At 32.5% G+C, this 15,617-nt stretch overlaps 1 protein-coding gene across 4 annotated transcripts; it reads right to left on the bottom strand.

The window, feature by feature from the left end:
- Positions 1-329: 329 nt before the first annotated feature.
- LOC100814063 (uncharacterized) lies at positions 330-9,552 on the bottom strand. Of its 4 annotated transcripts, none has more exons than XM_006598905.4 (11): positions 9,320-9,552; positions 7,691-8,387; positions 6,904-7,081; positions 6,582-6,810; positions 5,673-5,812; positions 5,107-5,396; positions 4,336-4,548; positions 3,735-4,226; positions 2,492-3,148; positions 1,296-1,838; positions 330-1,137 (listed from the first exon to the last, which is right to left on the bottom strand). In XM_006598905.4, the coding sequence occupies exons 2-11, from the start codon at positions 7,964-7,966 to the stop codon at positions 913-915; spliced, it is 3,243 nt and encodes a 1,080-aa protein (XP_006598968.1). In that variant the 5' UTR covers positions 7,967-8,387; positions 9,320-9,552; the 3' UTR covers positions 330-912. The 4 variants fall into 4 exon arrangements, with proteins under 4 accessions (XP_006598968.1, XP_006598969.1, XP_003548714.1 ...); XM_006598906.4 differs by having other exon boundaries at positions 9,325-9,543; XM_003548666.5 differs by lacking the exon at positions 9,320-9,552 and adding an exon at positions 9,143-9,260.
- Positions 9,553-15,617: the final 6,065 nt, after the last annotated feature.

The following is a 15,617-nucleotide window of genomic DNA, read 5'->3' as shown; positions in this document are numbered from 1 at the left end:
AAAAATAGAAGTTTGTACATTCGTTGGAAAATAATTTTCCATATTTCTATATAAGAAAAATATCACTTTCAGTTGTTAAAAAAAATTCAAACTAGACCCCATCCGAATCACCCTGATTTCAAACTTTCAATAATAATACAAAATATGGGTAATCTTTTCCTTTTCAACAACCCTTCATCCCACTATCTTTTCCTGCGGCCTAAAGTCTGCTGCTAAACCAAACCAAGGGAAAAGAGCATAAACCTTTGTTTAAAATAAATAAATGAACTTGACTTGCAAAGCTAAAAGGTTGATAGAGTCTACTAAGTTGCTGGCATACAGAAAGCTTATAAAAAGCAATTTGAATAGTTATTATCACTCCAAAGTCCAAATCATCCTCAATGGAACAACATTAAGGCTGTTGCAGTTGAGAAGGGTCACAACTCTGGGTGGATATATATAGCATAGGGGGGTGAGATTAGGGGTTTAAGATTGATGCAATACCCCTAAGTATGGGACCATACAAAGGCCTTATTTGGAAAGAAGTTCCCTCTTATTCTGACATTCTTGAGCCTTGAAGCAACTTGGGGAAATCTGTAACCGTGGCTGTCCTAGACATCAGGTTCAGGATCATTATTGACCAGTCTCTAACTTGAGACGGTTAAAAATGAGTACATAAAATAAATCTTGGGTCATGTACAGTGATAGTTTGGAAACACAGAAAATGGAAAAAGACCCAGATACTAAGAAACTAAAACTACAATTTTGATATGGAAAGAAAGGATGTACACTGCAACTATCTGTACAGATTAATTCAGTCATTGTACTAATAAGGAAAGTGAAAAAAGGATGAGAAAAAATGGTAATGCTCAAGGTAGAGGAGAACAGGAAAGAGCCCTCTTGCTACTTTATTAGATAAATTATTAAATGGCATCAAGATTGCTTTCTGACAATCTTGACACTGCTATAGAAGCGCTTGAGATCTTTCATAGCCTTTTCCTCAATTTGAATAGAACGAATTGAGGACGGTGTTTCCACCTCAGGCTTGAACCAGCGACTCACACCGGTTGTTTCGGACGGCGAGCCTTGACAGGTAGGGATGGAAAATCCAGCTGTTGTAGTCTTTGGACTGTGCGAAAGGCTTTGTTGTTTCTTTCCCTGAATTTAAAACAACATCCTCAAATTGAACAACAGAAGTTACATAATACCAATAATGAGCTATCTATCACCCACTGATTCAAAGCAGACATTATTACACAATTACAACAGTGATATGAGGATAATAAGAACATGAAATGAAGCCTTAAATCACAAACCTGTTGCATTTGGATGTGCCTTAACGATGGCCGAGAAGGTTGGGGAGGAGTTCCGGAAGCAGCCCAAGGAGGGGTGCTTATTTCTCCATCAGATACCTGGGAACTTCGAGACGAGGTAACAGGTATTGGGCTGGAAGGAAGAAATGAACTCAACTTTATTTTGCCCCCACTGCCAAAATCAGAAAGATCTTCAACCTTATCTTTGCTCCCAGCCGGTTTGTTTACCTTTATTTTGCTTTGTTCATCCTGGATTTCACGAAGAGAAGCAGAACCCTTCGTGAACTTCGCCCCACCCCATGCAGGACCCTCGTGTTTTGGTGTTGGTGTTGGTGGAGGGGGAGCCACCTCCTTCGGGGCTTCATCAAGAGCGCCGCTCAGAAACATAGAAAGCCCACCCTTCTTGCTCCTCTTCTTCTTTGAAGCCTTTGGTGATGGACCCTTGGCTTTCAACAACTCTAAAGCATCTTTCTTCTGCACAACAAAAGCTAAATCTTTTCCACCCTCGTCTGCGCTGATCTGTTCACACACGGCATCCTCTTCCACCTATCAAATAAATTTCAGAATTTTAAGCAATACAAGGAACTATGCAACTAAGTCTTGTTGATAAAAGAAAGGAAAAGACAAAAAAACTACTTCGAGACTTATTCTTCAAAATATAATAATATTCATGTTAAGATGTTGGTGGTGTTGCTTCAATGTACAATCTCTTTAACAAGTGGGATTTCCTTGGAAGGTACAACTAGTTAAATCATATTTGTTAATGAAACGGACAACGACTTCTATATAAACATATCTTGAACAAACAACAATATGAAATTGCATATACACTCTTCTTAAATGAAAGCTCTACAGGCCTGAAAATAGGGCTCAAATCTAATAATGTTTTACTAAATGAATTACCTAAACCAGGAACTTTATAAGCAACCCATAAAGACTATGGAGCAATCTGTGAATTAGCAGTACTTCAGACTGCATATCTAAGACAGATTTTCATCAATGGCAAATACTCTCAATAAGGGTCCAATCCAAAACTATGCGTGATCAGTCTATAACTGGCTTTATCTAGTCTAGTACAGATTACTTCATGCTGGAATCCTTTAAACAGGAAAATATAAGCAAGAAAAGAAATTAAATGAAAATATGATTTTTCAACCAATATTTTCAAATATTAAGAACAGCACATCGAAGAAACTAACCTTTGAATCAGGAACCCCCATGATGTCAATGTCCAACAGGTCCTCAGATTTGGGAATGGCTTCACTTTTAGAGTAAACAGATTCTATTTCTGTCTGCTCTATGTTTGAATTGCCACTCTTTCTCCTTTGTTTTTTCGATAGTTTACCCTTCTTACTACCTTTCCCTTCTGGTAACATAGAAGATGATTCTTTATACCGTGATGTCTCAACAGGAACACCTAGCTCTGCAAGTGAGCTCTCAAGTGCTGACTTAGATTGAAGCTTTGCAATCTGCTGGTCATCAAGAAGATGCCCATTAGACTGCTTATCTTCAAGCATCTCAATCTGCTGCAACTTCTTCCTTATAGCTCGGACTACTTTGGAGATTTCTTTATTAGGATCATCCTTTGGCTGTAGAAAAGAATCTAGCCTGAGGACTTTCTCCAATTTCATGGGTTTGTCACGAGTCCTCTGAAACTCTATCTCACTATCATCCTCTTCACTGTTGATGATGGCAGGGAAAGTAGCAGTTGGAGTAGGGAGCCGACGGTGACTCCATGGCTCAGATGATCTCTGGTCGAACAACCTCTCGAGGTTAGCCAGAATATCTAGTGAGGCACTTGCTACAGTATGTGATGATACTGCAAATATAAAATCAAGGTTGCGCATGACAATCTCCTGTAACCAGTGAATAATAACAGCTTTAGTATAATAAACCACTGTACCATGTAAGGGATATATATCCAACTAAATATATCAGCAAAGATAAATTAAATTATAAGGACGATTGCCTGATGGTAGAATAATACGATCATTGTAATCTATCATGAAGATAATACTAAAGCTAATGTTAAATCTATCATGAAGAAAACTAGAACAAAAACACTTGTTCATTGTATGGAATACAAAAAATGAAAAAAAAAAATATATATATATATATATATATATATTATTTTTTCATAAAATACAGCATAGGAGGGAAAAAAAACTCTTGATAGCGGAGGTCCAAATAAAAAAAAAAGATGCAAGAAATCCTTTCATATTCAAAATACACAACAACTTTTTCCCTTATTTCTATATTTTAGTGATTCATACAAATATATAGTGGAAGTACTTTCATGTGTATGTTTTCATGTGATGGATGACATCACAAAAATTAAGAAGAAACAAATTATATAATGAATCTGAACAAGAAACAAAAGAGCACAGCTCCTACTTGATACATTATAATTCAAATACTTTGAACAGTAGTCAAAACCAGTACCTCACAATATTTCTTCAAATCATCAGCTCCAAGAGAATCAGCAATCTCAAGCAGTTGTACAGCATTTCGTGGCTCTACTAGACACTCGGCAGCTACTTTTTCACAAAGGCTTTTTAAGCTGGGTATAGATCTCTGGCTTAAAGTATCATTTTGCACATTAGATATTATGTTACTGGAATCAATATCTTCAAATAAAATGTCTTCATTTAACTCTTCCACATCATCCTTGTTATTCAGCTTGGATTTCTGAGAATTCTCAATCATGTTGGGAGGGTAGACAGGATGATACAGTGAAGCCACAATAAGTAAATGTGTTTCACCAACTGAAACTGATGTAGCCTTCTTTACACCATGCAACCGAGTTGCAACAAGGGGCTTATCCTTACCTTTCTTCCCATCCCACATGTAAACATCACCTGTAGCTGTAACTGCTGCAGTCCAGTACTTTCCAGCTGATATGCTCACCATATTCCTTCCACACATAGCATACAACTGTTAAAAAAAAATAAACAAAAAGGGGGGAAGTGTTTTTAATCAACATGTTTTGTCTCGGGAAAAATAAAATACATGTGAAGAGAAAAATTCAGAGCATAATAAGAACCTGTTGGCATCTAAGATCAGGATCAGAAGAGACCCAATAAAATAATGCACCATCATCTGTAAGAGCCATGCTGTGTACCATTCCAGCAGCTATAGAAACCACATTAAGTCGTTCCTTGCGGTGAAATTTTAAAGGAGTGCTTCCACTTTTCTTTAAGTTTCTACTAACTACTACACGTTTTGGAGTAACAAGTCGATGACCCCAGGTAAATACCTGCAAAATATGGAAAATTTGAACTTAAAGATGAAAACTAGAAAGTACTTTTATTTCCAAAAAAAAATGGAAAATAAAGTACTAACAAGTTGAAGACCCCAGGTATATGCTCGTGATAAAACTAATAATGGAAAAAATGCTATGTTTCATATCCATGTACCTTAAAAAATAAAGCAGTTGAACTTGAACATAATTTTAGGAAAGAACAATAATACTATAATAGAACTCAAACTTAGGTCTTATCCCCCTCTGTAAAATGTATATATTCCAAAACTATGTAATACAGGAGCAGTAGAAAAGAAAAATAATTAAAATTGCAGTTAGCTTTTATAATTTCAAGATATTTTAATTCATTTTGTGGCTTCAGTTTATGAGTAAAATTTTAGTCCAGATTTATGCATAGTGTTTAGGTGTGCCTTATTTGCAAGGCCCAAGGAATCTTCATGCCCTTTGGTTAGCCTTTAACTGAGGCTCAAATATGAAGATGGTAACTACAGTTTCTTAAAATTAAAAGAACTAGAACTTTTAACAAAATGACAATAATCTGCAATTAGTTACCTCTCCGTCAGATCCTAATACAATTGTGTGATATTTTGCAGCAGAAACTCTGGTCAAAGTCTTCCCCTTCAAGGATTCAACCACATGTGGGGTGTAATTAGATGCTGAGTTTGAGGTGCCATAACCAAGCTGACCCTCCCTGTTGCAACCCCAAGTAAAAACTTCGCCCAAATCAGAAACTACAGCAGTGTGTTTGTTTGCGGCAGCAACAGCAACAATTCTTGACCTCAAAGAAGATACTCTACGAGGAGTGGGTTGTGTATCAACGGAAGGGTATCCAAGCTGTCCCTCTGCACAACAATGAAACAAGAAAATAGACATGCCAATTATGTGTCATTCTCATTTTTCAAAAAATGCAGAATAAAGCATAAAGAAAGACTAATTCTTTCTCAATTAATCAGTGATGATTGGTAGAAACTAGAAAACCATAAGTATACTTGATAAAACAAAAAGCAGGGAAGGGATGCAGGGGAAAAGATTATTTGATTGCAATTTAGTTAAGTAGTTTACAGTAACAACTCACAAGACTCACAACTTATACAAACATGAATATCGTCAAGTTTTACCTCTATTGGATCCCCAGGTGAACACTTCCCCACCCTGGGTAGAAATAACCGTATGATGCTTAGCTGCAGCAATTGCCATCACTCTGCGGGAACCCAGACCAGAAGTCACCTGGCGGGGAGTGATGACAGCAGCTTGGCCACTGCAATGAGTATAACAAACTCTGATTGACAATTGTCCAAAAGCATGAACAGATGACAACGATAACCACCCCCCCCCCCCCCCCTCTGTTACTCATCCAAAAAAAGTTCAAGAAAGCAATTGTACAAATGAAACTACTGTTCAACTGAAAAAAGTTCCCATTTGCTATTTCTGTGAAATTTCTAACCCGACAAGTTAATAAAAATCACTATTTTGAAAAAATAAAAAAGCTGGCTTTTGCTACTAATTTGTCCTTTTAAAAGAAAGCTGAGTAACTGCTTCTTTTTGACAGGTATAATGCCACAGTAAACCAATTTAGGTTCCCAGAAAACACCATTAAAAATTAGTTCAACACCATGAACAAAATGTTTGAGACTAGGTACTTAAAATGTGACCATGCACAAAAATGTTCTACATCAGAAGCAATCAATACAATTATGAGCTTTATTGAGGGTTTTTTTATATTTTAAATGAGCATTTAGTTAGACCGTCAATTGGATTCTCATCCAAGGAATTCTAAAAAAGGAAAGTGAAGAAACCCAAGGAACTGTTTGGTTTGAGTAAACATTAGTTTTCATAGTAATTACAAAAATATCACCTTATTTTCACAATCTCAAATTTTTAAGAATTAGTACAGAAAATGGTGAAAAGGCAAACACAATGTTTTTCAAACCAAATTCTCTATATTCAATCTTCATAATCAATAAATATAATACCAATAAATATAAAAATCATGTTAATATGGATTCACACAGAAACAGACCACATACCTGTGTATATCAAAATCAGGATGCCCTAGACGGCCACCCCTCCCAAATCCCCAAGTATACACTTCTCCACGAGCAGTGAGTGCCACACTATGGAATTTCCCAGCAGAAATTAGTTTTATGAATGAACCACCAAGTGAATCAACTTTGCATGGTAACTTCTGAATATGCGCATTTCCAGTTCCAAGCTGATAATTTGCACCACTGCCCCAACTAAAAACCTCAGTAGCCACTAAAGATGAACCAAGAGTCAGAATGTCATCCTATATAATCACTTTGTACTGGTGACAACAATACAATGCATTCCAAGTACAGAAATATATACCTGAACTGTGTTCATCTCGAAGAACCTGAAATACAGAGCCAGATAAGAGATCTACAGGTATTCGAGATTTAGAGTCCTCCAGTGTAATAGAGGCACCATGCTGAAGAAGAATGCTTGCCGCAGCAAGATAACCAAAATGCAGAGCCCTGTGAAGGCTACTCCATCCTGACTCTCCATCCTAAAAAACAACACAAGTTTCAGAATTAATGGATTCAAAGAGATAAAGCACTAGTTAATGAATATTATTAATTGGCATCGTATAACATTGATTCCACTAATTCACCATAAAATAATAAATAACAAGAATGAAATTATAAGGACATTTCATTTCCTTACTAGTTAGGGTTGAAGGTTTTATGACAAGAAGATTATTTTCATCCCTAAGTTTTGCATCTCAAAAAATCAAGGAGATATCCATCACATCAATGCAATACAAGTTAAACATTAGAAAACTCAAAATATTAACCATGAACTGCCTTCCTAGGGAAGTTAAAAATTCATCTTAATTTATGTAGAGATATTTCCACCATTTTCTGAATTCAGCTAAGGACAGATCATGGCAAAGTAGTTCAACAATCATCTAACAACCATTCACCATTTGATGTGCAGAGGTGATTAGTATAAACATAGAGTGATCATCACAAGGTATAACAAATAAACAACCATCCCTATGGTCTTGACTCTTGAGAACAAAATACAAATGAAGTAGCAGAACAAATGCCTCAAATGGATAAGGGTAAGCAAATAAATGCCCAACTAGAAAATGCAGAAAAGAGAATTGTCATACTCGGGCATCAGGATCTGCACCAGCAGCAAGAAGCCTCCCTACAATGGGAATGTGGTTTCTCCAAGTTGCAATATGAAGGGGAGTCAGCCCAAAAGTGTTTCTCAAATTGATATTGCCCCCACTCTTCTTCAATGATGCCAAGGCCAGCTCTACATCGCTTAGAGATCCTTCTCTAACAACATGCCACAGATCCTTCTGAGATCCAGTACATGAAATCTTGCGACCTGTTGTCTGCAAATTCGGCTTTTGTACTTGAGGGGAAAGAGCTACTTCCATTATTACGAAATGTGAACTCCAAGTATCTTTAGCTATCTTTAACAATATTATTATTATGATTATGATTATGATATCATAGATCAGAAATATGACTCCAATGGCTCAGCAGTTATATTACATTAATCCACCACCGGATAACATCAAGACCTGGATTCTCAAAAACTATTTCATCTCCAGACTACACTGGAACATCTAACAAAAATATCCCTGAACCTTTAGTCCATCAGTTGATTCTCACTGATCCATGGTAATGTAAAATAGTAATGAAAACATCAACTAGAGATATCCACTTATACAAGGAATTGTCCCTTTGCTAATCTACCACCAACATCAACATCATTGCAGCCACCATCTTTACCATATTGTCAACTGGCAGCAACCATTGGTAAATCCCAGTATGGTTCACGGGCTACAGAGAAATCTGTCATAAACAGAAACCCTGATATAGGTAAGAAAAACATTACAGGGAAAATAATAATTTTGGGGGAAGAAAGACATAAAAGCATGCACATGCAACTAAAGTCTACACAGTCTCAGTCTCTCAAACCATACAAGCTGCTAAGAACCAACAAAACACAAATCAAACAGGTCTTGAAAAGAAATCAGACACTAAATTGACCCTGTGAAGTGTATAAAAAGGCATGACGCCAAAATGTACTATAAATATAACTTCACAACAAAATCACACCATCACAACAAGGTCAAAATGTAACGAATTCTAAATTGAAACCAGTGAGATTGGTGGAAATACAAGATCCATCGGTTCAGCAGTTCACAAAACTAAAAACCATCATCTAGATTATTAGAATTGAAACAACAAAAATTCAGACATTGATGCAACCCCTTGGCGAGGAAAAAGATACATATTTTGAAAGGAAAATAGCGAAGAATGCAAAAAAAAAAAAAAAAAATGCCATGAATCTATACAATTGATCTATGCACTCAAAACCTAATTCATCACTCTCCCACCCAACCACCATTTCCAAACTCAATAATTAGTCCAAAAAAAAAATTGAATCAATAAATGACAACAATCTCAAAAGAAAAAACCACCAAAGAGTACATCTCGAAAATCACAACAAGATCAAGACAAAGTGAAAAAACACAGCCTTTCAACGAAAATCAATGGACACCCAAAACCATAACAACGACAACAACAATGTAACACCAACCCACATAAAACATTTCGCTGGATCACCCAAACCATAGCCAGAAAAACATTTCCCACAGTGAAAAATGAAAAATGAAAAATTGAAGAGACCCAGATGGCAAAACATCGAGTAAAGTCAAGAACAGAAACAGAAGTGAAGAAAAAACGGTATAAAAGAATGCAAAGGTGAAAGGTCATCTTACCTTACCCGATGACGTGGTGAGAAACGAACCCAAAACTGAGCAAAGAATATATAAGAAGAGAAAGTACGCCACAATAGTTAAGCAGAAAAGAGTTATAAATGGTGACGATTTTTCGTTACCAAAAGAGTATCGAAACCCAGAATATACCCTTCTCTCTCACCAGACCAAAAAATGGCACAATAAAAATTTTATTTTATTTTATCTTTAAAAAAAATGATTTATTTCTTTCGTTATGTGAGAGAGAAGGGAAGACAGGGAGAGAGGAGAACTAAGAAACGGTCCCATCTAGGAGGGGTAGTTTCGGAATTGCGGGTGGTCTTTACGCTTGGACAGAAAGGCCCATGACTCGCGAGTCGCCAGACTTTGGTTCCAAACCACTTCCGCTAAACAAGTGTTCCAATATGACACGTGGCTGATTCTTCATCTGACGCGTGGTTAGAAGACCTGGGCTGTAGGACCACACAAGAAAAATAATTTTTTTCGTTTTTACATAAAATAAAGGAAATTTTTCTTTTACAGAAACGAGTCATGAATCATGTATGAATAAAAGAATAAATCATGAATAGGAAAAACGAGAGACATGCATCCTTTTTTTTTTTATCGGGTGCATGCTACTTTAAATCGATTTAATTATAAAATATATTTATGGAAATAATTTAATTACAAATTATCATATATATATATATATATATATATAATAAAATTATTATATATTATGATAATAATTATTATTATTTTAAAATTAAACTTTATTAAACTTTTAATTTTTATAAGAGATTAAAAATATAATTAAATTATAATATATATATATATATATATATATATATATGTCACCTTCATAAAATTTATTAGATGTTTAACAAAAAGAAACTCATAAAAAGACTAAAATTTCACAATTATAATATTTTTTAAAAATTTAATTTACAAAACTAAAACATAAAAATAAAAATATAATTATTGCATTAAAATGTAAAAATTAATAAATATTATTTTTAGGTATTTAATCTTATTTTATTATTTCAGTTTACAGGAACTGTTTTAAAGGAATTAATTAAAAATTTAACAAAAATTAATGAAAATCATAAGAAGAGTATATACGATTCATAGTAAAAATGCATTAATAATTTTTTTATATAAATCTGACTTTTTATTTCCTAATTTATGTCTTAAAATATTTATTAGCACTCTTCTTTAATAAACACTAAAAAATATTCTCAAACTATTGTTAAAAATGCAAAGAATATTTATAAAATATATTTAATTAATTCTTTTTTAAAAATATTAATTTTGTATATTTAAACATATTTTATGATATATGTAAATATTTTTTTTAAAAAAATAAATATTTAAATATTATTAGGACATTTGTTATCATGTGATTAATTATAAACATATATATAATACAGTTATAAAAAAATATACATATATAATATTAATATTAAGCCAAGTTCTCATATGTTCTTAGGGTTAATCTTGTAGTTAAGGTTACTCTTATAGTCACTAGTGAATCCACATATGAATGAAGAAGTATATTAGTACTTTCTCACTTTTAAAAGAATTCCTTGTTCATAATTTTTTACTTATTTTGTGATAATAATTATTAATTTTATTTTTTAAATAGATTGTCTGGATATCTTACTTTCGGGAAGGGGGAAAAAATATATACTGTGATGACACATTATTTTTTTTGTATACCAAGACTAAAATACTTTTTTTGTCCCTATAAAATTACCAAAATTTGAATTATTTCATTTAAAATTTTGGTCCTATAAAATTATAATGTGTTACTTTTTGGCTCAAAGCAAATATTGGGTGATTCTGAACCTATGTGTTTGATATCTATCCATTAAAATCTGGACATGTGTATTTCAATTTTGATCCCAACCATTATCATCCTCCCTATTGACCCCAACCACTCTCCATCTCACTCTCAATCATGCCCTTATTGTCGTCGTTAGAGAAGACAAATATGTGACCCATCATCACATGCATGCACCACCTCCCAACCCCATTATGTACCTTCATGTCATCATCATCACCTCTGACACCGCCACCATCAACCAAAACCCCAAATCACAAAGGTTTCAAACAATCTTGTTCTCTTCAAGACCTAATCTCTTCACCTTTGTTGCCATGGGCTTCTCAAAGAAGTGAAAAATTGAAAAGAACGGTGTGGTATGCAAAGAAACCAGATATGAACATGAAAAATGGCATTGTATATTCAAATCTGAACATGAGAAACGAAAAGAGCATGAGAAAAGACCTAAGAACCACATGCAAAAAGTCCAGAAGCAAAATTGTGAGCTATTCTGTAATTTCAACGAGGAACCAAATTGAAATTTTGGCTAAAACATCACCAACTTTCTCCATTTCAAGGCTCATCTAAAATAGAGAACTTAGGCCATAATTTGACTATTCTTTCTTCATGGTTTTTCTCTCTAAATTACAAGTCATTCTTGTCATCAAACACCATTCTTGAAGAGCCATTCTCTTGGCATTTTTTGTTGAAGACAAAAACCTATTAGGCATTGCTGAAGATTCACACAATTATCTAAAGGTTGCACTCAAATTAAAGACTACCACCCATTGTAAAAGATGAACAAGAAACAATCATTGTTGAAGACTACCTCTATTAAAGTTCGTCAATCTCTCTTATTTTAATGTCTTTTATTATGGGATAAAGTCGATGATAATTTAGTTGTATGACAAGATGTTTGGTGGTGTTTGTCTTGTTGGGTTTGTAGTTGAGAGTTTGTCTTTGTCCCAAACAAGAGGTTGAATGAGAGATTCATAATTAAGTACTAAAGTGAAAAAAATACCACAAGAATGGGGTTGAATTTGAGTTTTGTAAACTTTTAAATCCTTTTCAAAAGATAACAAGTTTTTGATATAAGTTTAGACTGAATAATTGTTCTAAGCTCATAAAGAAAATGTAAGTAGTCCGGGAAAAAAGGTTTAGTTTAGAACTCTTGTTTCAAAAAGATTGTTTGTTTGAAAAGACTTTAACAAAAAATTTAGTTTTAGGTGTTTTTGTGAAAACTTTTTTTGTCTTAAGGATTTACAAAAATTAGTTACTAAAACTAGTTCAAAGAGAAAGAAGAAAGTGCACAATGGATTTTTACATTAGTTCACCCTAACCTTAGGTTACATCCAGCCCTCACCCTTAAAAATGATATTTCACTGACACAATCAATCATTGTTAGACCAATAACCATTGGATTTCAATAGTCTGCCAGTACTTCCACTAGACTTCCAACCTAGCCTCAACTAGATCAACAACACCATTGGATTTTAACAATGCATTCACTACTAAACTTTCAACACCAAAAGGATTTTTGTGTTTTGGGACTGCATAAACACAAATTTTCACCTCGCAAAGGGTTTCCACTCAATCAAATACATTTTCTCATTTCTATCTTGGACCTATTATAGATTACAAGCTCAATAAAGAAATGGGTCACTTTCAACAAAGAGAGTTGAAACAAAAAATACATATTTCTCACACATATATCAAACTCAAGTTTTTATAACTGGAATGTTTCAACTTGTCTTCAAGATGCTTTTCAATATCCTCTTAAAGCCCCAAAGATGTCTGTTGAAGTGAAGCTCACTCAATTAACATGCTTGTGGAGCAAGTAGACAAACTTGACTGTTGTCATGACAAGACAACTTAAAGAGTCATTCCAAGGTGGTCATTACGAGGTTCATTCTAAGGAACTTTTTTTATGAGCATTTTGAGGTATCATTAGAATATTCATTTTGATATTTGTTGAGAAAAATCTATACTTGTAGTAGAATCAAACTCTTCAACATTATGATGTTCATAAGTCTTTTTTATGTAAGACATTGTTGTTCAGTACTTTGTCAAAAACCCAAGTACTTAGAGGAAAACATTATTCATCATGCAGATGGACTTTAAAAAATCTTTTGAGTTCTCAATTCTTTATAGTTGTTCTAAGATAATCTTTTTTAGCTACATTCTAAGCACCTAAGAATGAATGAACATATTTGTTTCTTAAAACATTTAACACAAATACTTAAGGAGAATGTTAGTCATCACCAAAACTCATCACCCTTATCATTTTTACATTATTAATGGTTTGTCATAATTAAAACTAGAGATGTGCATTTAACAAGTACAAGAGAGTAATTTAGCAGACCGAGCCTTCTATTTTTGTGTGTTTAGTTTGTGGCAATTTTAATAGCTAGAAATCATATTTTGATTATTGTATTTTTTAAATAATTTGTGACAGTTTTTAACTTTCATAAATTATATTTCATATAGATTTAGAACCATCCAAACTTAATTTGGAGACAAAAGAACAGCACATTATAATTTTTTTTATAGGAATGAAAAACAGATAAAAAATAAACTTTCATATATTTATAAGGAAGAAAAAAACCTATTTTAGCCGTATACCAAAGTCCACTTTTCTTTTGGCAGGCTAAGAACTGCTGAAACCACGGAAAGGTTGAAACTTTGATAGCCAATGAAAGATCAATTTATTACGGTGAGAATTATTTTAGAAAATTAAATGTGAATTATCTCCCTTCATTTTCTTTCATTTGCAATCCGTATGCCTATATTCAAAGAAAATTAATGTATGTTTGGTAATTTGGTCATGGGATGCAACAGTTATTGTGCGTCTGGATTTTTCTTTAGATATTTAATATTGAATGAAGCAAAGTAAAATAGAATAAAATAAAGGAAAGATGTTATTATATTATTTGAATATTAATTGTAGAATTAAATAAAATTCATGTTTTAATGTTGTGTTTGTACATTAAATAATTTTTTTGGTGCATATTCATATTTAATGTTTAAAAGAAAAATATAACTAATGTTTAAAAAAAAAACAGAATAGAATGACATAATATAAATTATAATTTTATTGTTCCAAAAAAATATTATCTTTGTACTTGTTCGCTTTCTACATTAACTTTATTTTTATTTACACATTATTATTTTTGGTCATATGATAGATTACAATGTATCATATATCATATACTTGAATAAAAAAACAATGTATCATATGTCATTTCCATATGTTTCTGCTGTTGTTTTTAATAGGAATCATTAAGGAGGTGATACTATATAGTGACATATTAAAGATGAAATGTTTTATAAAACTCAAGAAAATGATATGCGCAAAGTATTAATTGAAAAAATGGTACAGTCACTCCATTTTGATAGAAAAATAAAGAAAAATCAATTGGCAATGGAATTATTTTACAAGCAATGTTTTGTTTTTTGGCTACGTTTTACAAGTAATACTTTAAGTGCAGAACAAGTAGTTGAATAGATTGCAAAAGACGTCGTGAAAAGACAACAAATATGTAAGGATATGAATTAAAAGGGATAAAAATGTAACGAGATAAAATACTAAAATTAAGATGGAGCAAAATAAGACTTTTTCATTATATAAAAGCAAAATAAGACTTAGATCTGATAGAATGAGTTGAAGCTTTGAGATTATTATTAGATGAGTTTGTTTAAATTTTTTTTTTTGAAAAAAATACTTTTTTAATAAAATAAATAATTTTTATTTTCTTAATAAGTTCGTCTAATAAACTGATTCTGCGTAAAAAAATTATTATTTTTATTTATTCAGAGAAGTAAATCTGCTTATTAAAAAGCATTTTTTTTGAGTTTACATAAACCATCCTATTATCATTGCATCCCTATCACAATCAAAAAATTCAAACATAACTAATATTTAGAATTTATGTTAAACTTTGACTATAAGGCATATTTAAATAACGAAAGTTGAAACAAACAAACAAACACACACACACACACACACACACATATATATATATATATATATATATATATATATATATATATATATATATATATATATATATATATATTTTGATATCTCACATTTAACGTATGTTTGACATGAATATAGTTATTGCTTCAAAGTGTTGGTCGATCACAACTAAAGAAAATACCCTTGGCATTGTTGAACAAAAAGAAAGCTACCAAATTATTATCTTTCCAGGAACACACATATGAATTAATTAACATACGTACACTCATTTTTTTAAAAAAAAAATGTGTTAACAAGTTATAATTATAGTTATCTTAAAATATATCTAAAGTATAATTTACTAACATACTCTTCTAAAAAATGAGTGTATGTTGGCAAGTATTTGTGGAGATTTACTAACACACATTTAAAATGAATGTGTTAACAAGATATATAACTACAATTTTCTTAAATATGCCCTCTTAATTCCTCATATATATATATATATATATATATATATATATATATATATATATATATAT

This window comes from Glycine max, chromosome 16 (genome assembly GCF_000004515.6).
Source record: "Glycine max cultivar Williams 82 chromosome 16, Glycine_max_v4.0, whole genome shotgun sequence".
Taxonomy (NCBI): domain Eukaryota; kingdom Viridiplantae; phylum Streptophyta; class Magnoliopsida; order Fabales; family Fabaceae; genus Glycine; species Glycine max.
The sequence above is the reverse complement of the archived record's forward strand: the minus strand, read 5'-3'. Positions and strand labels throughout refer to the sequence as shown.

What these genes read in the sequence shown, in the direction of transcription:
- LOC100814063 (XM_006598905.4), bottom strand. Translation starts at nt 7,966, where the DNA reads ATGGAAGTAGCTCTTTCCCCTCAAGTACAAAAGCCGAATTTGCAGACA. An exon ending in TCGAGATGAACACAGTTCAG is followed by an intron (nt 6,811 to 6,903) that starts GTATATATTTCT and finishes GTTCATCTTTAG; the next exon opens with TGGCTACTGAGGTTTTTAGT. An exon ending in CACCTGGGGATCCAATAGAG is followed by an intron (nt 5,397 to 5,672) that starts GTAAAACTTGAC and finishes ATTGTTGTGCAG; the next exon opens with AGGGACAGCTTGGATACCCT.